Source organism: Melanotaenia boesemani, chromosome 1, assembly GCF_017639745.1.
Source record: "Melanotaenia boesemani isolate fMelBoe1 chromosome 1, fMelBoe1.pri, whole genome shotgun sequence".
Taxonomy (NCBI): domain Eukaryota; kingdom Metazoa; phylum Chordata; class Actinopteri; order Atheriniformes; family Melanotaeniidae; genus Melanotaenia; species Melanotaenia boesemani.
Window position 1 is genome coordinate 39,875,080 of NC_055682.1, and position 20,695 is coordinate 39,895,774.

General features: G+C 41.2%; 1 protein-coding gene and 1 long non-coding RNA gene across 3 annotated transcripts; both read left to right on the forward strand.

Moving 5' to 3' along the window:
* The first annotated feature begins 9,495 nt into the window (after positions 1-9,495).
* On the forward strand, positions 9,496-11,251 carry LOC121639550. Of its 2 annotated transcripts, none has more exons than XR_006010187.1 (3): positions 9,496-9,797; positions 10,860-10,945; positions 11,037-11,251. It is a non-coding gene; the product is annotated as an uncharacterized LOC121639550 (long non-coding RNA). The 2 variants fall into 2 exon arrangements; XR_006010188.1 differs by lacking the exon at positions 9,496-9,797 and adding an exon at positions 10,053-10,416.
* Positions 11,252-14,718: 3,467 nt separating this feature from the next.
* On the forward strand, positions 14,719-16,210 carry LOC121652058. Its single transcript, XM_042004636.1, has 4 exons — positions 14,719-15,069; positions 15,175-15,330; positions 15,527-15,619; positions 15,917-16,210. The coding sequence occupies exons 1-4, from the start codon at positions 14,719-14,721 to the stop codon at positions 16,208-16,210; spliced, it is 894 nt and encodes a 297-aa protein (XP_041860570.1).
* Positions 16,211-20,695: the final 4,485 nt, after the last annotated feature.

The window sequence follows — 20,695 nt, forward strand, 5'->3', positions numbered from 1 at the left end:
AAAATGCAGCATATCTCAGGATGAAGTTTATCATGTTTAACGAAGGTCCAACATCAAATACATGTGGACACTTACAAAAGTACACACCTGTAAACATTTCACAGTTTAGAGGTGTAAACTGCTTGTAACTAGCTGGCAGAGCACACCAGGCCCAGGTGAGGCTGGTGTTACTAATTGCCAGAGAGGCACATGCAACACAAACTCAAAGTGGTGGTGGTGCCGCCAAAAATAAGCATAGACTAGTTTTTCTGAATCACTCTGACACAGGAGTTTTGAAATATTAGATAGGTGGAAGAAGATGGTTCTAGAAACCTGTTTTCTATGTGAGCCTGGTCAAGGTTCCTCACTGTAGCACTGGATGCCACATTAATGCCATCCAGATTATTACATAGCTAGACAAACTCAGTCATGTCTGAGTTTAGAAAAAGAACATTCAATCATGCAGGACTTTATTTTGAAATCTTTACACTTGCTTCCAGTCAGTCACAGAATAGATTTTAAAACCTTTCTGATTGTTTACAAATCCCAGAATGGTTTAGGCCCAGAATACATCTGTGATATGTTCAGAGAATATAAACCTAGCAGAGCTCTTAGATCCAAAGACTCTGGTCAACTAGTCCAGAACAGAGTCCAGACTAAACATGGAGAAGCAGCATTTAGCTGTTATGCTGCAAACAAATGGAACAAACTGCCAGTGGAGACATTTTTAAATCCAGGTTAAAAACATTTCTTTTCTCATGGGCCTATACATGAAATCTGCATGTTAACTTTTTTATCTTATCTTGCTTTTAATAATTTTAATGTAATTTATTGTTTTATTGTGATTATGTGTTGATGTGTTTTACTATTTCTAAATATCTGTAATGCTTTTGTTTTATGTAAAGCACTTTGAATTGTCCTGTACATGAAATGTGCTATTCAAATAAACTGCCTTGCCTTTATCAAAGCAAAATATTTTTTTAAATATCAAAGGAATAATCTAATTTGCATATTTAAATGACAACATAAATCTCTATGGCAACGGAACATTCCAAGAGCATGACAGTGTGTTTTATTGTACAGAGTTCCATTTCAGTCGGACACCAGACCAGAAGAAAGCACTGACTTTATTTCAGAGCCTTCTGACCAACAATTTTGGAAAACAGCGACACTCGTGGATTTTCTAGGAAGGAAAAACATTTTCCTGCATCAGCAGAGATTTGAGAATCAGCCTGTTTTTGACCACAATGTAAGTAACCAACTTCACCCTCCTCCCTATTGTGAGAAAAATCACGTTTGTTTTAGGGATAAATATAATCCAACACCCATAAGGATTGGTTTACTTTCAGGCAGGTAATTTTTTTCCTTTGAAACATAAAATTAAAACACACACAATATATATTAAGAAGAAAAAAAAAGGAAAAACACATTTGCAGACCAGAAATAATTTCTGTATCACGTAACTTGTCTCAGATGAAGAAATGTAAAATTGTGATGCTTGTAAGTTTTTCTACTATCATTCTAAGTACAATACAGAAATTAGATAATGAACTGTTATCCTATTTTTAATTTTGGTTTAGGAAAATTAAAATAGGAGAACAAGCAGTGTTTCTGTTCTTTTATTTTTACTTTGAAGGAAGGAATTAACTGCCTGCAGTACAGCGATCAGATCGTAAGATCACAAATTACAAGCAAAAACAATTCACTCTAGAAATTAGAGTTAACATTAATTAAAGGCTGTCATGATCATAACAATATGTTTTAGATTAGGTTAAAGTAGGAAATTGGAAAACATACATATTAGTGCTGTTCTTGCAATTTTATTCCACATCTGTACAGTTAGATGTTATAATGTTACTTGCCTAGAATCACTAGTATTAATCAACTAGTATTAATATTAATACATCAGTATATATTAGTATATAGAATATTAGTATAGCATATGTAATTATTTCCAACTGGCTCAACTAACATGTCTGTTTTACAGGAACCGAAGACTAAAAGCAGAACGATCTTTGCAGACATGAAGTCCAGGAGACTGGAAATTGAGAAGGCTGAAGAGATTCAAAGAGCTGCAGGAAGTCAGCATGCAGAGGGGTGTACGCTGCTCAACAAGCCCACAAACACAATGTTATGTGAAGACTGGGCATTTGCATCCACCAGAACACCCTCCCAACACCTCGCCCCTCCACCTTCTCCATCGCCACGCCATAAATCTTCTGAGAGACCAGCAACAATTAGACACAACTTGTATGGAAGTCCTTTAAATGTGGAGGAAAAAAGATACACCCCTAGTCCTCCTCCTCCATCATCACTTTTAAGATGGAAAAGATCTTGTCTGCCAGGTCTAAAATTAGGAACAGGTAAGTTCGCAGTTTCTAGTCTTTAAGATTTCCTTCACTGGTTTCTCCAGACATTTTCTGACACATTTGATGCAGTTTAAGGTGTGAATAGAACAGCTACATTCAACTATTGCAGTGGACCACTTTCTGGCTTGCGATGCTATTGTGTTGCTTATTTTGTGGAAGCAGGTGATGTGGAAAAATGGTTTGTGATGGCATTTTGTAGTTTGTGTGATGAAGCCATTGTATGGTTGACAACTTCTCCTCTTTTCTCGGTGCCGTACTGTCGTTTTTTCTTTTGGTGTCCTTGGTGCCTTCATAGTTGTTTCTGTAATATGATAACTTCATCATATGAAGATCTTATCCTCTGGATCATGCTATTTTGTAGTAAAGTACTTTAAGCTAGTGGTGTGTCAAAATACTTTCAGGTTAAAGAAGAGCTCTGGACATCAGCTTGATGTATAATATAAAATTATGGTTTATTACAAAAAGTGACATCTTAAACAGATATGCATCTCTGTGAAGTCTCTGGCCAAAATAAGTGTTTGGTCACCTACAAACAAGCACGATTTCTGGATCTCACAGACCTGTAACTTAAAAATTTGTTCTGTCGTTGTGAAACAAAACTTCCATGTTATAAAATGCATTCAGATAAATAAGGAGCCAGTCTGCTGCCAGCATGTAGCAGTCAGTGTGAAAAGTAGCTTTGATCCTTCATTCCAGCAGAGCGGGACCAGACTGGAGGCTGGAGGTTTAGAAGTGAATGAAACACACAAGAGGAGGATTTCCTTTTTTTTAATTTATTCTTACACAATTCTTACACAATTCCTTTTTATTATGGTCCAAATTTCTATCCAGACGTATAAATCTTGCGTATAACTCTTCTTTTTCATCTGACTGTAACTCTTTTTATGAGGGGCCATTTGAGACATTATTCAGAATTACCCTCTCACAGACACATGTGAAATTTAAGTCATTCACACATCTAAGGCAGAGTCTGCTGTCGGCTCTAAACTTGTCACCCTGGAGGAGGTGGTGGAGGAGAGAATGCTGGCAAAACTGCTGGCAATCAGGGACAACCCCTCCCACCCCCTCCATAACACAGTGGACAAGCTAAAGAGCGTTTTTAGCAGCAGACTGATCCAACCCCGCTGCTCTAAGGAACGGTACAGGAGATCGTTCCTTCCTGCTGCAATAAGACTCCATAACTCATCTACCTCTGCCAGAGACACGATCACACAACTGGACTAAGTCAACCATTGTACTTACTGCAACCTATAGTTGTCGCTCTGATATACAATTATATAATATTTGTATCCTTTGCACATCATTCAACATTCTGTATTATCTTTGCACTTCCTTTATTTACATAGTCATATTTACATATCAATATCTGATAGCTATTTTCATTATTACTTCATCTTGCCACTGCACTTTATCTGCCAATTCACTCTTGTATTCGTATTTTTTTCTCTAATTTATTCCACTTTGGATTTTTTATGTTATTACTGGACTACTGTAACAACGCAATTTCCCTTCGGGGATAAATAAAGTTGTCTGTCTTTCTGTCTGTCTGTCTGTCTTATACTGAAACCTCTCATATACTATACTGAAACTGCCTCTTATATACTATACTGAAATTTTCTCTCATTTACTATACTAAAATGATATACTATTAAAAAAAAATAAATTTATGCATGGCGGTGTGGTGGTTAGCACCGCAGCCTCACAACAAGAAGGTCGCTGGTTCGAATCTCGGCTTGGGGGAGGTTCGTACCTTGAGGGCGGTGACCTTTCTGTGTGGAGTTTGCATGTTCTTCCGCTGTATGCGTGGGTTCTCTCCGGGAAACTCCGGCTTCCTCCCACCATCCAAAGACATGCATGTTAGGTTAATTGATTACTCTAAATTCTCCCTGCGAGTGTGAATGGTTGTTTGTCACCTATGTGTTGGCCCTGCGATGGACTGGTGACCTGTCCAGGGTGTACCCTGCCTCTCACCTGTTAATGCTGGGATAGGCTCCAGCTTACCCGCGACCCGTAATGGACCAAGCGGTACAGAGAATGAATGAATGAATACTATACTAAAATGCTCTCATATACTATATTGAACTGCTCTCATACACTGTACTGAAATCTGCTCTTATATATACTATACTGAAATGCTCTTAAACATTATACTGAAATCATTCACACACTATAGTGAAATTTCTGAAATTGCATTTCACTAGTATGTATGAAAGGAATTCTGAATGGGTGTGTGAGAGCAGATTTCATTTGAAAAATCATTTCAGTTGAAACGGAAGTCACGTAGTAGAAAAAAAAAAGGAGCGCATTTCCAGAACAAACCGAAGAAGAAGAAGTTGGAGAACATCGTGACAGATGTTTTGCGAAGACTTATGCTGTATTAATGTGTTCAGTTGCCTGGAAGTAATCTCAGTGAAGCAGCTGGCATCTTCAATACTATTCTGGCCTCAGCAGAGACTATTAAGGGTTAACGCGACATCAGCTGGACAACCGACAGCAGGAAGTCTGAATGGGGACATGCTAACTTGCCACCTAGCATAACTCGGCCATTGGGATATACAGTGCTTTAAAACAAAGACCTAACAGCACTGTGAGGCATATCCTGAAGAATACTCCAAACATAGGTGAAGAATATGTTGTCCAGGTCTTCCTTTGACAGCACTGCATATCTTAAGGGCCGAGTTATGCTAGGTGGCTAGTTAGCGTGTCCTCATTCAGACTTGCTACTGTCAGTTATCCGGTTGCTGTCTAATAGTATCTGCTGAGGCCAGTATAGTATTGAAGAAGCCAGCTGCTTCACTTAGTCATCATAAACTCATGACCACATCAATAGAATTTAATATTCCCACTGACATTGAACAGAAGCTACACCTGCTATGCTTCATGCAAACAAGATGACAAGTTGAAAATGTCTGTGTCCCGGCCACTGATTTCAATATAACGTTATAAATACAACAACACAGTTACTATTTCAGTTACATAAGCATGATGCTTCAACACTGACTTAAACAGTGACAAATGAAAACAGTGACATAGGGTTGAGAACTTCCTTTATTAAACACTGAGTCAAGGATGATACAGGAAGCTGCATTGCAGTATAGTATGTGAAAGCATTTCAGTATAGTGTATCAGAGCATTTCAGTATAGTATGTGAGAGCTTTTCAGTATGGTGTATGAGAACATTTCAGTACAGACTGTGAGCGCATCTCAGTATAGTATGTGAAAGCATTTCAGTATAGTATGTGAGAGCATTTCACTATAGTGTATAAGAGCATTTCAGTATGCATATGAGAGGAAATTTCAGTACAGTATATAAGAGGCAGTTTCAGTATACTGCATGAGAGGTTTTACTATAATGTGTGAATGATTTCAGTATGATATATGAGAGGTTTCAGGATAATGTGTGAATGAATTAAATTTCACGTGTCTGTGAGAGGGTAATTCTGAATGTCTCAAACGGGCCCTTATACTTATTCATGTGAGTGTAACTTTTCATCTGACTGTAACTCTCCTGTTTCAACTCAATCTAACTTTTCTTTTTCATCTGACTTTGACTCTTTATCTGAACATTACTCCCCTTATCATGCATTTTACTCTGATTGTAACTCTTTTTCTTCATCTGACTGTAACTGATCCCTTTAATCTAACTGTAACTTCCCTTTTCACCTGACTGTAACTCTCTTTTCACCTGCCTATAACTCTTCTTTTTCATCTCACTGTAATTCTCTTTTGATCTGACTGTAGCTCTTCTTTAATATCTGACTATGACTCTGTTTTCACCAGAATATAACTCCTCTTTTTCTTTTGACCGTAACTCCCCTTTTCATCTAACTCTAACTCTGCTTTTTACTCTCACTGAAATTCTTCTTATTCATCTGACTGTAACTCTTTTTTTCATCTGAATGTGACTCTTTATTTGATCATTACTGTCACGATCATAGGCTGTGTGGGGGTCATGTTCATCATTTTCTGGTTGTAGTTTTGGGTTGTGGTTCTAGTTTTTGACATTTGTTTCTGCTTTGAGATCATGGTTTGGGTTTTTGGTTTCTGTTAGTTTTTTCCTTGTGTGCTCTGGGGTTTCTGTTTCTGCCTCGTTAGACCACATGGTCTAATTACTAATCCGCTTCACCTGTTCCCCATTACTCCCTCCGTGTATATATGTCCTTGGTTTTCAGTCACTCCTGGTCAGATCCTCGTTTATGCTCTTATGTGGTCATATGCGGTACATGTTGTATGGTTTATCCCCCGTCATGTGTGGTTCCCTCTTCCTGCATTTTGAAAATAAACCCTGTTACTTGCACCGAGTTCTGCCTCCTGCCCTGACTGCCTGCAATTGGGTCCTCACCTCCACCGCAGTCCGTGACAGTAGGATCTGACCAGAAATGGACCCAGCAGGCAGTATGATGACCTTGTTTGAGTATCTTAGCTGAGAGGCAGCTAAGTGCTCTCCGACCAGTGTGGACCTAGATCCTCCGCTCCCCGAGTTTCCTCCCAAAAGGTCCCGGAGGAGGCGATCGTCCAGGCGCAGGGAGCGGAGCCCTCCCATGAGCATTACCTCCAGTGAACTGGTGTGATGGCTCCGTGGGTTGGATCCAGAGCCAGAGCCACTGGATTATTCCCAGCAGTCGTGTTTCATGGGAACCAGATTGGCTTTTAGGACACCTCCACCCAGATGGTCCAGATGGCATGCCCCTGTGTGTACTCATTTGGCAGCCATTAACGGGGACCTGTTTGACTCCCCTCATGCAACCTCCGAGGGGGTCCATTGGAGCACTCCTGTAAAGCCATCTAAACCGAGAAGACGCTCGAGAAGGAAGTCGCAGTGTTTGGGGAAATCCTCCTGGTCTCCTGTGCCACCACCAGCTCCGACGTCCACGTCTCCGGGTTCCCCACCAGCTCCAGTGCCTCAGCACCCCACACCGGCTCCCAGGCCCACGTCTCCAGTGTCGCCTCCAGCTCCAGTGCCTCAGCACCCCACACCGGCTCCCAGGCCCACGTCTCCAGTGTCCCCTCCAGCTCCAGTGCCTCAGCACCCCATACCGGCTCCCAGGCCCACGTCTCCAGTGTCACCTCCAGCTCCAGTGCCTCAGCACCCCACGCCGGCTCCCAGGTCTACTTCAGTTCTTCAGTGTCTGACGCCAGCTCTGAGGTCCTGCCCAGCTCTTCGGCATACTATGCTGGCGCCCAGGTCCTGCCCGTCTCCTGCCCGGGGGTCCCCGGTTTTGACGCCTCTCTTCTGGTCCCTGTTCCTGAGGGGGTCAACGGATGTGACGCCTCTCTTCTGGTCCCTGTTCCTGAGGGGGTCAACGGATGTGACGCCTCTCTTCTTGTTCCTGTCCCTGAGGGGGTCCCTGGTCAAGACACTCCTCTCCCTCTTCTGGTCCCTGTTCCTCAGGTGGTCCCTGGTCAAGATGCGCCTCTTCCTCTTCTGGTGCCCGGCGCTGAGGAGATCACTCCAACCTTGCTGCCTGAGGTTGACAATTTGACTATGCTATGTTCTCTGGTTCCAGGGCTCGTCGTGTTATGGTGCCTGTTGAGCCCTCCGGAAAGTCAGTCCCAGTCAGTCCGCCTTCCAGAGATCCAGCCTCCGGAGATCCAGCCTTCTCAGCCTCCGGAGATCCAGCCTGCAATCCAGACTGCTCAGCCTCCGGTGATCCAGCCTGCCTGTCAGGAGCACCAGTCCAAGCCTGCCCATCCGCCGGAGCTCCGGTCCAAGCCTGCGCATCCGCCAGAAACCCTGTTGTCTGCGCGTCAGCCGGGTCGTCCTCCAGAGGTCCGGTCCAAGTCTTCTCGACCTCCAGGTCGACCACCGGAGATTCTGCCCCGGTCTGTCCGACCTCCAGGCTGCCCTCCTGAACTGACCCTCTTGTCAGCTCGGCCTCTGGGTCGCCCCCCTGAACTTTGTCGTGAGGCCTGTTTTGGTCTATAACTCTTCTTTTTCTTCTCACTGTAATGCTCTTTTGATCTGGCTGTAACTCTCCTTTTTCAACTGACTGACTCTTTTTTGAATATTACTCCCCTTTTCATCTAACTCTAACTCTGCTTTTTCATCTGACTAACTCTTTTACTCTGACTCGAACTCCCCTTTTAACCTGTGTGTAACTCTGGTTTCACCTGACTATAAATCTTCTTTTTCGTTTGACTGTAACTCCTCTTTTCATCTAACTCCAAACCTCCTTTTTACTCTGACTGTAACTGTTCTTTTTCATCTGACTGTAACTCTTCTTCTGACCATAACTCTCCTTTTAATCTAACTCCAACTACTTTTTCTTTCTGACTGTAACTCCTCTTTTCATCTAACTCCAAACCTCCTTTTTACTCTGACTGTATCTCCTCTTTTTCATCTGAACGTAACTCCTCTTCTGACCATAACTCTCCTTTTAATCTAACTCCAACTACTTTTTTTTCTGACTAACTCCCATCTTCATCTAAGTCCAACCCTCCTTTTCATTCTTGACTGTAACTCTTCTTTTATATGTGAATGTAACTCTTCTTTTTCAACTGACTGTAACTCTTATTTGAACATTTCTCCCCTTTTCTTCTAACTCCAACCCTCCTTTTTACTCTGGCTGTAACTCTTCTTTTTCATGTGACTGTAACTCTTCTTTTTCATCTGACTGTAACTCTTCATCTAACCGTAACTCCCCTTTTCATCTACCTCTAACTCTCCTTTCAACTCTGATTGTAACTCTTCTCATTCATCTGACTGTAACACTTCTTTTTCATCTGATTGTAACTCTTCTTTTTCATCTGATTGTGACTCTTCTTTTTCATCTGACTGTAACTCTTCATCTGACCATAACTCCCCTTTTTAATCTAACTCCAACTAGTTTTTACTCTGACTGTAACTCCCCTTTTCATCTAACTCTAACTCTCGCTTTAACTCTAACTCTGCTTTTTACTCTGACTGTAGCTCTTCTTTTTCATCTGACTATGACTCTTTATTTGAATATTACTCCCCTTTTCATCTAACTCTAACTCTGCTTTTTACTCTCTCTGTGACTCTCCTTTTTCATCTGTCTGTGTCTCTTTATCTCAACATTACTCCACTTTTCATCTAACTCTAACTCTTCTTTTTCATCTGACTAACTCTTTTACTCTGACTCGAACCCTTTTAACCTCTGTGTAACTCTGCACTGAAAAAAGCAATTTTGGAGAGAGGTAAATATAATCTATGTAAATCGAATAAAATGTACTTGATTATTGTAGGTAGCCAATGAATTAACAAGTAAAGGGTAAAATATACACGTGCTACCTGTTTGTTAAAAGTAAACCTTGTTACATAGAAAAATAGGGTAAAATATACCCAGAAGCCCGAGTCCTGTGATCCAAATCGCGCATGCGCCAGACCGCGTCTTTTTGACTGCGGGACCGTTACCTCCATGGACAACTTCCTCTGCTTCCCAGCCGCCAACAAACGCATCATGGACTGTCTGAACTATGAAAAAGAAGGTAAGCTAATTGCATACACCTATTGACGCTCCGTAACATGCTGCACCACTGTTCCGTTTTCACACAACATCTCGCCAATGTCTGAAATCCTCACACATAGTTATTTGTTATGCTGTTATATTAGTTAGCATAGCTAGGAGTCCTGTCTGCAGCAATCCTCCTATAGCCTAAACAACTGGTCAGCACTACAATCCCTGCATGCTTGTGTACTGGGTAAGTGTATCTCTGTTAAAGATAGATTGGCATGTTGTTAGCTGCAGTTTGTAAGCAAAACATTCAAACTGGGTCCCTACTCCAGTACAACTGTGAAGCCCCCTGCCCCAGACAGCAGCAGCAGTTGTCGGGAGTAAAGCAAAAGAAAACACTCCTAGTTAGGCCCTGGAACAGTGGGCCGATGCTTAGCCGTCACCGCCAACGGGATCCTCTTGAACGAGCAGGAGGGCCGTTGTGATGAGCTGTGAAACAAGCTGCTGTACTGATGTTTGCATGCAAAATTGAGGGAATGCTTTCTAGAATTTTGTCCTACAAGGATTACCGTAGTGGCAGCGGCAGGGTGATGGCAAAACTTTGTTTTAAGATGCTGCTGGACGTTGTTCGGACGCCTACAAAATATCCGTCTGTAAGTGTCGTGTTGTATTAAGGTGTTACTTTACTTCTAATACTCGCGGGACACACTTTTGTGTCTAAAAAATGTGGATAAAAGTAAGACGCTAAAAGCGCTAGCTTCCCTATGGGTTTTTCAGTGCAGATTAGCATTTTGCTAATCGTTAGTTATTTGTGTGTTTTCCAGTTTGTAGTTTAGCCCAAAAAATAATTTGGGTATATTTGGTACATATTAATGTCGAATAAATGTTGTTTATGTGATATGTTTATGTTTAGAGAAATTACAATCTGGTTATAATGTGCAAATATGCATTTGCAAGATAGAGTGGAGGCTCCTTCCACATTAAGCCTGAAAACCAAATCTGCAAGATCAGAGTCACACATGAATTAATCAATAAAAGTTGTGTTTTGATTATATTGTATGCATGTAGACCCTCACTATTTTTCCCCTCTCTTCAGGTACTCTCATTTGCCCTCCTCGAGCCAAGACTCACTGACAGACCACCCTGTCGTTAGCAGTTTTGGGGATAACCCACCCACCTGGTGTATGTATATTGAGTTAAGGTATGTAAGCTTTATAAATAAAATAAACCGCATTGACCTTAAAGGGATAGTTACCTTAATCAAAGGCCTCAGGTACGGAAAAATGAACTGGAAATGCAAGTTGTGTAACTTCACAACATCAAAAAGATCAGAACTGTTGAAGCACAGCAGGCTAATACATGGGCATTTTGGTCGAATCCACGCCATACCCTGTCTCTATGAGGATTGTCCTTGCACCCTCAGGACATGGGGTGCATTAAGGACACATTTGTCAAGACATCATTCCCAGGCAACCAAGCTAGGCAGCATCCTTTCATTCACATGCATAGTGTGTAACTCATGCTCTTTTGACAGTGAGAGACAGTATTTTATACATATTGGCAGCCATCTAAAAAAGTTTGAAACTGTGCCTTGTGTTTTTGAGGGTTGTGATTACAAGACCAACATATATACAACATTTCACAGCCACAAGAGTAGAAAACACAACCCACATTCATTGGAAGATTTCAAGACCACTGTTGTTCATCAACACCAAGACAAGTCGGACGAAGAAAGTGACTTTGTTCAGGATGAAAATGACTGTGGCTTTGACTTTGTGGAGAAGGATGACTTGCAAAAAGTCATTACTAAGAGAATGGGGCTGCTTCTCCTGAAAATGGAAAGCATCTTTAATGTCTCCAATACATGCATAGATGAACTAGTGGAGGAACTTCATTTCCTTGCAGCATCTGCCTCTGGTCCTGTTATTAAAGATATTATACTGAGCACTTTGAGAAAACATGGCTGTACTTTTGAAGATTCAGTGATATCAGAACTCGTCAAAGACCTTTGCCAGCTAAGCCCTGTCTGTGCTGCTTTACAAGTGGATGGGCCCTTAAGCACTCAATTCAGGAGAGCACAATTTAAAATGGAACATCTCTCACCAACTGAACCAGTTGAGTACATTCTTGATAGTACTGAGAATAAAACATTTCAGTACGTACCGATCCTCCCATTATTATCTCAACTTGTGAACAAAAGACACATTCAACAAACAATATTAGAGAACAAAAGGTCATCTGATGCCTCTTCTGGATACAAATCATTTCATGATGGATCTTTCCTAAAAGAAAACAGATTTTTATGTGAAGATGAACAACATAAACTCCCACTCATCCTTTACATCGATGACTTTGAAGTATGCAACCCTCTGGGAACATCCCGCAAGAAGCATAAAGTCACAGCTGTGTACTGGGTGTTTGCAGACATACCTGCCACATTGAGATCTACACTGACTTCCATTTATTTAACCATTTTGTGCAAGGCAAATGATGTGAACCAGTATGGCTATGCAAAAGTTTTAGATCCACTGCTCAAAGATTTGAAATCCTTTGAAGATAATGGTATTTTTGTTCCAAGTCTGGGCAAAGTGGTCAAGGGCACTGTACTTGCTGTAGTTGCTGACAATCTTGGCGCTCACTCAACAGCTGGGTTTGTTGAAAGCTTTTCAGCTTCACATTTCTGTCACTTTTGCATTGGAGAGCGGTCACAGATCCAGAGGCATGATGTAGCAGAAGAACTGTTTCCTCTGCGAACTAAATCCAACTATGACATGCACGTCAGAGCAGCATTGTCAGATCATGAAGAAGCTCATCACTGTGGAGTTAAAAGACAGTGTCCCATCTCAGACAGACTCAGCCATTTTCATGCTACATCAGGTTATCCCCCTGATGTTTTGCATGATTTGCTTGAAGGGATTGTGCCTGTAGAAATAAAACTCTGTCTTGATGTGTTGATCAGGAAAAAGTACATCTCTCTTCAGGAGCTCAACCATTCCATACGTTGGTTTCCTTACAAGTGGAGTGACAAAACCAGCTGTCCACAAGTCATTGCCCCTAATTTCACATCACGAAAAAGTCTTGGGGGTAACGCACATGAAAACTGGTGCTTGTTGAGAATGATACCATTCATGATTGGTGACAAAGTCCCAGAAGATGAGCCTGCTTGGGAGGTTTTAATGACGCTGAAAGATGTTGTTGAGCATGTCATGGCTCCTCTCCACACAGATCAGACAATAGGACACATGCAAAGTAAGATCTCAGAACACCGTCACAGATATTTGGAAGTGTTCCCAGAAGAGACAATAAGACCAAAACACCACTTTCTTGAGCACTATCCTCTGCTTACAACTGTTTATGGGCCACTTGTACATTTCTGGACCATGCGTTTTGAAGCCAAACATCGTTTCTTTAAAAGGGTTGTGAGGCAGACTGGGTGTTTTAGAAACATTCTCATGACGATGGCAAGAAAACACCAATCAATGATTGCATATCATAACCATGATTGTGACAATGAAAGGCCAGTGCTCTCAGTGTCCCAGAGGACTCGAGTGGCAGTCGATGTACTAAAAGACAGCATTAAGGATGCCTTTGCAAGGAAGTTTCCTGGGGAAGAGTTTGTGAACATGACAAATAAAGCAACCATTTTGGGCACAGACTATAAAATAGGGATGGTGCTGCCCTTTGGATCAACAGGAGGCTTACCTGACTTTGGAGAAATCCAGCAAATAATCATTGTGCATGAAAGCCCTGTCTTTGTGCTGAAGTTGCTTAGTGGCTGGTACTGTGAACACTTGAGGAGCTTCCAAGTTGAGCCAAAAGGAGAGACAGAAATCCTTAAACATTCTGAACTGAAAGAAACTTACCCCTTAGCTGCATATAATACAGCAGGTGGTCGCATGGTCTCCCTTAAACACTTCATTTGCACATCAAAGTAAGTGTGATAGGTTTATTATTGGTGTTTGTCATCAAGTACAGCTTCTTGCCTCCTTTCACCTTCTCTATCTTCTCTTCTCCGCTCCTCTCTTTCTTTCCTCATCTCCCATTTCTTAAAATAATTTTAAACATCCAAGGTTATTAATTAAAATTTCCACTGAACCAAATCTCCACTTATTTTTTTGGTAGAAGAAACTTAGAACTTGAAGCAAATGTATGTAAGTTAATCAAGTATTAAGTCTCAATTTATTTTCTTTCTCTGTCTTTACAGCTGAGGAAACACACCCCAAACAACGATGGCAGTCCAGTTGAGAGTCATTTTAGAAGAACACAACATTCAAAAGTTGACACTTTCAACCGGAATTCCTGACACAGTGGAAGATCTTGTTTCCATAGTTACTAGAACTTTCCAACTGTGTGGAGAAATTGGACTACTATACCAAGACAAAGACTTTGACAATCAGTTTTTCAGTCTCACCTCAACTTCTGACTTACACAACAAGGCCACTATCAAAGTGATCCAAAAAGAGCCGGTCATCACCCTTGACCTACACCCAGTACATGATTCAGAACCTTCATCTACACTGAGTTCTCCGACTTCAGTGAACACCCATTCTGCAAGTAATATTGAAACGGACATCTCCCCTACAGATGATGATGCATCCTCACATGTGTCCAACTGCGCTTCGTCAAGTTCCAAGGACACCATTATTCTACCTGCTTCATGTCGCCTTGCTGCATGGCCAGTGCCATTTCAAGTACCACAGTTTTCCCGAGACATAGAGATGATCCTCGCAGAGGCAAACGAATCATATCATGCTACTGGAAAACACTTCATGGATCCCCATGTAAAGTCAGCAATAATGTATGACCTGTCAAAAGTGATTTTTTCCTACACGGCCTATCCATCAAGTCAGCAGATTCTCTCAGTGGCTGAAGCTCTAGTTGCCAAGTTTCCATGTCTTAGGGAGCCGGGATCATTTGCAGGTTTATATGGCTGGCAACAGCGCATAAAATACAAGATGCACAATTACCGTGCCAAGCTAAAATCTCGAAAATATGCTTTCCCGGAAATCAAAGTCAACACGTTGAGGAGGAAGCATCCAGCTGATGCAGTCCCATCAAAAAACGTAAAAAAACCCAAAAAAGCAGAAGTTAATTACCTCCCCCCACACCCTACTGGCGAAAGCCAAGACACACTGGAGCAGGAGAGGCTTGAATTACTTGATGAAGTGAAGAAGAAAAACAATGCAAAGATAATCACAGATAAAATGAGTAAAACCTTCTCAAGCCGAAGAGTCGAAGTGGTGACCCTCAGCCCCTCTGTGAATGTGTTTAAAGAAAGATGGCCAGCATTATTCAGCGAGGCTCAGGTGAGAATGTTTGTTAATTTTTTTTTCTAACAGGATACATTCATGTGGTTACTTTGAAATCTGCCTGTCATTTAAAGATTACTTTTTTGTCCCTTTGCTCACTAGATCAAGGAAGAGTTCTGTCGTATAACGACAATTTCCTTAGAAGAAAATTTCATGATGAAGCTTGATGGGTACACCCCGGGTCTCTTGAGGCTTATACGTGCTAAAGGAGGAGCTGCTGGTTCCAAGATACGCCCTCTGCTGGACTCTCTAAATGATGTATGTTTGACTTTGCACAAGGTTGAGCTCCAACTTGGCAAACTACAGTATAGTTTTAGCAATCTGTGAAATAATTAAAAAAAGATGTTTAAGCTTTTAAAGAATTCAGTTTTTGTATGTAAAAACTGAATTGTATGTGTATGTAAATCGATGTGTTCCATTGACAGTCTTTTCACTAAATTGTGTCTCCTTACAGGCACAGAGCATTGAGAAAAAAAGGGATACAGTTGTCTGCTGCCTCATTGGCTACCTCGGTGAAAGACAAGAAGATCTTTTCCATGACTGCCAGGTATGTCATTTTGATAACAGGTGACTGATTAACTCAAGGAATATTTGTGTCTTCCTCTGCTCTCCTCTTTCATTTTCTCTCTGCTCTTCTCATCTATTCTTTTAATTTCTTCCCCTCTTCTTCTCAGCTCTCCTCTGGTATACACTCGTCTCCCCTTCTCCTTTCGTCTTCCGTCCACCCGTCTCTTCTCCCCTTTACTCTACAGAAAAAACTAAAATGTATTGGAACATCATCTTAAATAATAACATGTAACTTAAAGATGTGTATGCTTTTTGTTTCTATCTTTTTAACATGTAGGAATGTGAGGACCACACAGACAACACAATGAAGGTGATTGTGAAGCACAACATCACGGCTGAGGAGGATCCATCAGATGTGTCTATTGTGATTGAAGGAAACACTGTGATGGAAGGATGTGGAAGTCGAACAAAAGCATGTGTTCTGCTGATGGGACTGATATATGCACTCAACCTGGAATACCCAAAGCAGCTGAAAAACACGTTTGAAACTTTTCAGAAACTTTTTTTGGAGCTTGACGGTGCAAAACTACTGAAGAAGGTCCACAGCCTCAAAAGTAAGCTCATGCAATAGACACACAGACACACACACACACACACACACAGACACATCATTGCTCTGACATCCCAAAATTTACAGAAAAGGAATACCATTAGGAAGTGGCCACCCAGGTCAATACCACTGAGTGTAGCCTGAAGAGATCTGATCTCTTCCTCTATACCCTCCTCTTCCCCTTTTGTTTTAAAGATGTTGTTGTTGTTCTATCCTTATCTAAGTGTTTGAGACTGTACATGCACAGGAACAATATTGTTGAGTTTGCGTGTCTGCTTTTGACTGTTAAAATAGAATAAGTGACCTCTGAATGTTCTGTCTGCATTACCCAGTTTTCCAGAAATTATATTTGAAGCTGTAAGCTAAGTGAACTGGTTCATTCCTTGAAATATTGTGTGAAGATGTTATATTACATTTTATTCTGTGTTTTTATGGATCATTGCTACAACAAGGCAAACAAGGCAGTTCAGATATTTGTTTTATGAATGCACCTATACTGCAGATTTGGTGAGTCACTGTAATGTAAAACTAAAGAGGCACAAGAGTTTGGACACAAAAAAGTCATGTGACTGCACATCTTTTGGAGCTGTGCTCTGATCTTCTCACTTCTCTCATTTCTTCTGCTCTCCGTTCTTCTCTTCTCTGATCTCTTTACGTTTCCTTACTTTTCCTATTGTCTTCGCTGCTCTCCTCTTCTATCTTCTGCTCTGCACACTTTTCTTCACTGCTCTGATTTCCCCACTTCTCCTTTCCTTTTTTTCTTTTTTTTCCTTTTTTTCCCATTTCCTCTCTTCTCTCCTCACTTCTCTGCTCTCCTTCTGCTTTTTCTTTTTGAGCAATCGGGATGTGGGAATATGTGTGCATGTAGAAACAACAGTTGAAGCTGTTAGTTCTGTGAGTTGTAAAGCATTTTCATATCTTGAAAAGATGTGTGAAGCTGTTTGTTGCATTTTACTCTGTGTTATTTGATCATGTTATGGATTAAAAACATCGAGATTATAATCAACTGACAGTCTTTTCTGGGGGTGGGAATCTTACCTTCTCTGAATAAGTAATGGTTACTCGCTGATATTAATTATTTTTGAATAGTGATATTTGGGGTAAATTTTACGTCTCCTGAATAAGGAATACGTACTCCCTGATGTTAATTAACTTTGAATAAGTATAAGCTCAGAGAGTTGATTTTACCCAATTTTAATGAATAAGTAAGAGTAAGAAATGTGAGCTATATATAACCCAATTTATTTAAGTATTTGATACCCTCTTTGTTCAGTAATTTTCTACTCAAAATAGGGAATTAAATCTACCCAAAAAAAGTGGATGCAAATTGTTACCTCAGATTTATTGGGTAAATTCTATAGGTTGCGTTTTACAGTGTGGTTTCACCTGACTATAAATCTTCTTTTTCGTTTGACTGTAACTCCTCTTTTCATCTAACTCCAAACCTCCTTTTTACTCTGGCTGTAGCTCTTCTTTTTCATCTGACCGTAACTCCCCTTTTCATCTAAGACTAACTCTGCTATTTATGCTCACTTAAACTCTTCTTTTTCATCTGACTGTCTCTTTATCTCAATATTACTCCCCTTTTCATCTAACTCTAACTACTTGTTACTTTGACCGTAACTGCCCTTTTCATCTAACTCCAACTACTTTTTACTCTGACTGTAACTCCTTTTTTCATCTGACTGTAACTCTTCTTTTTCATCTGACTGTGACTATTCATCTGAACATTACTTCCCTTTTCATTTAACTCCAATTACTTTTTACTCTGACTGTAACTCAATTTTTCATCTAAGTCTAACTCTGCTTTTTACTCTAAATGTAGCTCTTCTTTTTCAACTGACTGTGACTCTGTATTTAAATATTACTCCCCTTTTCTTCTAACTCTAACTCTGCTTTTTACTCTGACTGTAACTCTTCTTTTTCATCTGACTGTAACTCTTCTTTTTTATCTGACTGTAATTCTTCCTCTGACCGTAACTCCCCTTTTCATCTAACTCCAACTACTTTTTACTGTGACTGTAACTCCCCTTTTCATCTAACTCTAATTCTGCTTTTTACTCACTGTAGCTCTTCTGTTTCATCTGACTGTAACTCTTCTTTTTAATCTGACTGTGAATCTTCCTCTAACCATGACTCCCCTTTTCATTTAACTCCAATTACTTTTTACAGTATAACTCTGATTTAAATCTAACTCCAACTACTTTTTACTCTGACCGTAACTCCCCTTTTCATCTAACTCTAACTCTGCTTTTTGTTCTGACTGTAACTCCCCTGACTGTAACTCTTCTTTTTCATCTGTGTCTCTTTATCTCAATATTACTCCTCTTTTCATCTAAGTCTAACTCTGGTTTTTACTCTGAACTTCACTCCCCTTTTCATCTAACTCCAACTACTTTTTTCTCTGACTGTAACTCCCCTTTTCATCTAACTCTGATGGCGGCCAAGAAGAATTAGAGTCGCTCCAGTCTGCAAAATCCACCAGAGAATCCCAATGCCGCCTTACTAAGTCCTCTGCTCGGAGGAGGTTTTTCAAGGAGGCTGTTCTGAGGCGGTCCAGTGGCCTCCCCTCTCAGACACCTCCAGTGACCGAGCCGCCAGGTCCCGTGGCTGTTCTTGCTCCGTCAAATAATCCGCCTCAGCCTGACAACTGCCCGGGCCAACAACAACATGGCAGTCCATCCAGCACCGATGTACCACCACACTCTCCCTCCCTGCCGCATCCACTCTTTGTCCCGTCCACACTTATAGTTGGTGACTCCATCATTAGAAACATTCGCTTTTTTAATGCAGTCACTCACTGTGTTCCTGGAGCCACAGTACCAATATTACTGACGCAACTCCCATCTCTCCTTAAATCTGTCCCGGCCACAATCAATAGGTTAGTTGTCCATGTTGGTACGAATGACACCACACACCAGCAATCCGAAATAACTAAGAAGGATTTCCGTGAACTTTTTTCTCTCCTTCGTTCCCACGGATTATCCGTGTTTGTCTCTGGCCCTATCCCAACTCTTCACCGGGGCAGTGGCAGGTTCAGCGGAATCTTGTCACTTAATATATGGCTCCAGTCCAGGTGCAGATCTCTTAACATGTGTTTTATTGATAGTTTTAATCTGTTCTGGGGGCGTTCATCTTTATTTCGCTCAGACGGTCTGCATCCCAACAAGCTTGGTAGCTGTTTGTTAGCGGCTAATCTGCAACACGCCATGCAGGTTTTCCCACGTGATTGACTATTTACACCACACACCCCCTCAGCACATGCTTCTTCATTGCCTGAAACCATAACACTCAACTGCCCCTTTAGCGCCCCCTGTATGCCTGACACACCACAAACGCGTCCCATAATAATTACCAACCACAACACACTACCTGCACCATTGAGCACTGTATCCCCTGCCAGTGCCCCCTATCAGTACCACCTGGCATCACCACCCACACCTGTGTCTCTCCCCATACAGTCCATAATCACGAACAGAACACAGATACTCAGTAAAAAGTCCCCCAGAAACCCTGCTAACCTCACGTCAATACAGACACTCAACAGGCCATCCAACACACACCCAGTTTCTAAGGACACTCATCCTGGTCCCCTGAATATGGCCCTACTGAACGTCAGATCACTTTTAAAAAAGTCCTTTCTTATAAATGACCTGATTTTAGACAACAGCATTGACTGTATGTTTTTAACAGAGACATGGCTCAGCACAGATGCCCCCATCACCCTAATTGAAGCATCACCACATAACTACATGTTCACACATACGGCCAGGAAAGGCAGAAAGGGTGGTGGGACAGCCTCTATCCTGTCATCTTCCATTGGTTTTAAAGACATTTCGTTTGAAGAATACTCCTCTGTTGAATATCACACCACTGTTATTAGCAGCCCACCTGTCCTTGGAGTAACGGTATATAGACCTCCTGGAAGGTGCTCATCATTCATAACAGACTTTTCAGAGCTGCTTTCAATCATTCACAACCAGTATGAGAGGATTGTTATTTTAGGTGATTTTAATTTGCACATAGATAATCAGTCAGACTCTTTTGCCCATGGCTTTTTAAAACTTTTAGACTATATGAATTATACCCAGCATATCAGAGTACCTACGCACAACAAGGGCCACATATTAGACCTTGTTATTACTTATGGACTATCTACCAACATAACATCAGTTGTTGATTTAGGTATTTCTGACCATTTCTGTGTCTTTTTTAAGGTTGAAGGTTTTATGAAACAAGCTATCCCTGAACAGACCATTAGGAAACGTTGTCTTAATGCTGAAGTGGCTGCAAACTTTACTGATCACCTTCACAGCGCCCCAGCTTTTATTTCACCCTCATCCTGTGATTTTATTGTTGACCATTTTAAGAGTAAATTACGTGCTACCATGGACAAAGTGGCCCCACTAAAACTGAAGAAAGTAACAACAAAACCAGCTCCTCCCTGGAAAACTGAAGATATCAAAAAGTTAAAAAGGAACTGCAGAATAGCAGAGAGGAGGTGGC